Source organism: Piliocolobus tephrosceles, chromosome X (genome assembly GCF_002776525.5).
Source record: "Piliocolobus tephrosceles isolate RC106 chromosome X, ASM277652v3, whole genome shotgun sequence".
Lineage (NCBI taxonomy): Eukaryota > Metazoa > Chordata > Mammalia > Primates > Cercopithecidae > Piliocolobus > Piliocolobus tephrosceles.
Genome location: NC_045455.1, coordinates 37,257,145 through 37,259,329, shown reverse-complemented (window position 1 = coordinate 37,259,329; position 2,185 = coordinate 37,257,145). Strand labels below are relative to the sequence as shown.

At 57.9% G+C, this 2,185-nt stretch overlaps 1 protein-coding gene across 1 annotated transcript in view; it reads right to left on the bottom strand.

The window, feature by feature from the left end:
- Positions 1–1,255, bottom strand: part of POU4F1 (POU class 4 homeobox 1) — a 6,817-nt gene extending 5,562 nt beyond the window's left edge. Inside the window, exons 1-2 of the mRNA XM_023185711.1 lie at positions 872–1,255; positions 9–200 (exon numbers count right to left, since the gene is read on the bottom strand). Of these exons, the coding sequence (XP_023041479.1) occupies positions 9–200; positions 872–994 (315 nt within the window). The 5' untranslated portion in view covers positions 995–1,255. The remainder of the gene's footprint in view (positions 1–8; positions 201–871) is intronic.
- Positions 1,256–2,185: the final 930 nt, after the last annotated feature.

Here is a 2,185-nt window from a genome sequence, read left to right as displayed (position 1 = left end):
TGGTGGTGGTGGTGGTGGTGGTGGTGCGCCAGCGGCACGGTGGAAGTGGACGTGCACGGCACGCTGTTCATCGTGTGGTACGTGGCGTCCGGCTTGAAAGGATGGCTCTTGCCCTGGGACACGGCGATGTCCACGGCCGCCAGCGCCTCGGCCCGCGCCAGCAGCGTCTCGTCCAGGCTGGCGAAGAGGTTGCTCTGCAGCTGCAGGCGACACAAACCAAACCAAACCAAACCAAAAACAAAACCACAAAACCAAAAGAGCAAAACAAAACAGAAGAAACACACACACAAGCCGGAAAGCACAGCATGCGAAGGGCAAACACAAAGCAACCAAAGTAACAACGGGGTTGGGGGCAGCGGAGAGCGGGAAAGACGGAGAAGGGGGCACATTGGCGACCAGGCAGGGGGACAGACGAGAAGGGATAGGAGCCGTGGAGAGGGCGACAGAAGTAGGGAGAAAGGGGGACACAAGAACACATTCCGGGAACGGGCGTGGGAGACGAAAAAGAAGGGGGAAAAGAAGAAGAAATGGAAATGTAACTCGTAGCTGGGGACCCGTGTCACACACCCGAGCACGCACAGAGACCGCCTTTCTGAGGCGTGAAATTAACAGAGAAAGTGCAGGGAAGTCGAGTGTCCTGGCCCTAGCGCTCCCCACTCCGATCGCAGGCGCCCGACGCAGAGGCAGAGGCACACAGGAACACTACATTAAGCGCCGCCGGACAAAACGTGCCTCGCAGCAGGATTGCTCTACACCCCCTGCCCGCAGTTCCCCGCACCGGGACCTGCACACACCAGCCCCCGACATGCAGCGTCTCGGAGACGGGGAGGGGCAGGCGCGCGGGCCGGGGCCGCGGGCGTGGGGCGCTTACCGGCGGCGTGGGCAGGCAGGCCCGCCGGATGGCCTCGGAGCTGGAGTGCAGCGACGGGTACTTGTGCTCAGGGAGGGTGGGATGCATGGCAAAGTGAGGCTGCTTGCTGTTCATGGACATCATCGTGGCGGCTTGGCATGTATATCCACAAACACTCCGAAAGTCCGCGGGAAAGTGCGTACGCCGGCTCACCCGGCCTCCCTTCCGAGGCTGCAGCCGCGGCGGTCGCGGCGGCTGGTGGCGGCCGCGCCGCGGGCTGCTGCTACTGCTCCTGCTGCTGTTGGACTCTCCCTCTGACCGCGCAGAGCGCCGCGCGCCGGCCTCGCGGTCCTGCTTCTCCGAGAGCTCTAGCCCCGCGCGCCGACGGGATGTACTCCTCTTACACCTGAGCCCCACTTCTCGCGGCTGTCCCGGGGAGCTCTCGCGAGAGCTCGAGGCCCTACCGCGCTGACAGGCATCAGCTGTCTCCGTTTGTCTGGCGCGCGCTCTCCTTCTCGGCGGCGCCGTGCGTCTGCGCGCGCGCGCGCTCGTCGGGCCGCTAGCGGCGCGTGGGAGCCGCTCTTATAGTGACCACCAGCAAGGACAGCGCAGGTGATGCACCTGTAGCTACCCGGGCATGCGCACTGCCCGCCTCACCTTTCCCACCGCGGTCTGGAAAGATCGGAAGGTCGAGCTATTGTCTAAGGGTGGACACCTTTTAGAAGAAAAAAGACGAGATGAGCGCACGCCCCTCTGTGTGTTTTTTTTGTTTGTTTCTTCACCCTCATCGAAAGCCCTGAATATATGCGCATTACTTAGGCACTCCTCCTCTCTGTGATGCCTAACAAGCTGTTATATAATGTATACAGCTGGGCATTTGTATGTTAAATTATGCCCGCGCATTCCTCTGTATACAGTATAAATAACAACACAGAAATGCAGAAGGTGCTGTCTTTTGCTGCAAGAACCTCTTTCAAGGTTTATAAATAGGTTGCTGGAGAATAATCGCGGTGACAGACATTTGTTTGAAGCAGTCAGACGCTATTGATTTCCATATAATTTAATTTCCTCCGCATACTTTTGTTGTTGTTGTTGTGAATATAACTGTGTCAGGCACCGCCAGTGACAGCCACTTAGGAGCCACAAGGAGCGTGTGCTTTCTACTCGGGAAAAGCTGTTGAAATGAAATTGTGCATTTCTCTTATTGTTTGTCTCCTTCAACCGTGTACAAACCCACGTTTCAAACGAGCTCCGGGTGATCTAAGGCTTCTAGTAATCAAAAGGAAAAAATAGCTAACAGGGTGTAGTTGGGATCCTTCCTCCCCTCAGCGTCAA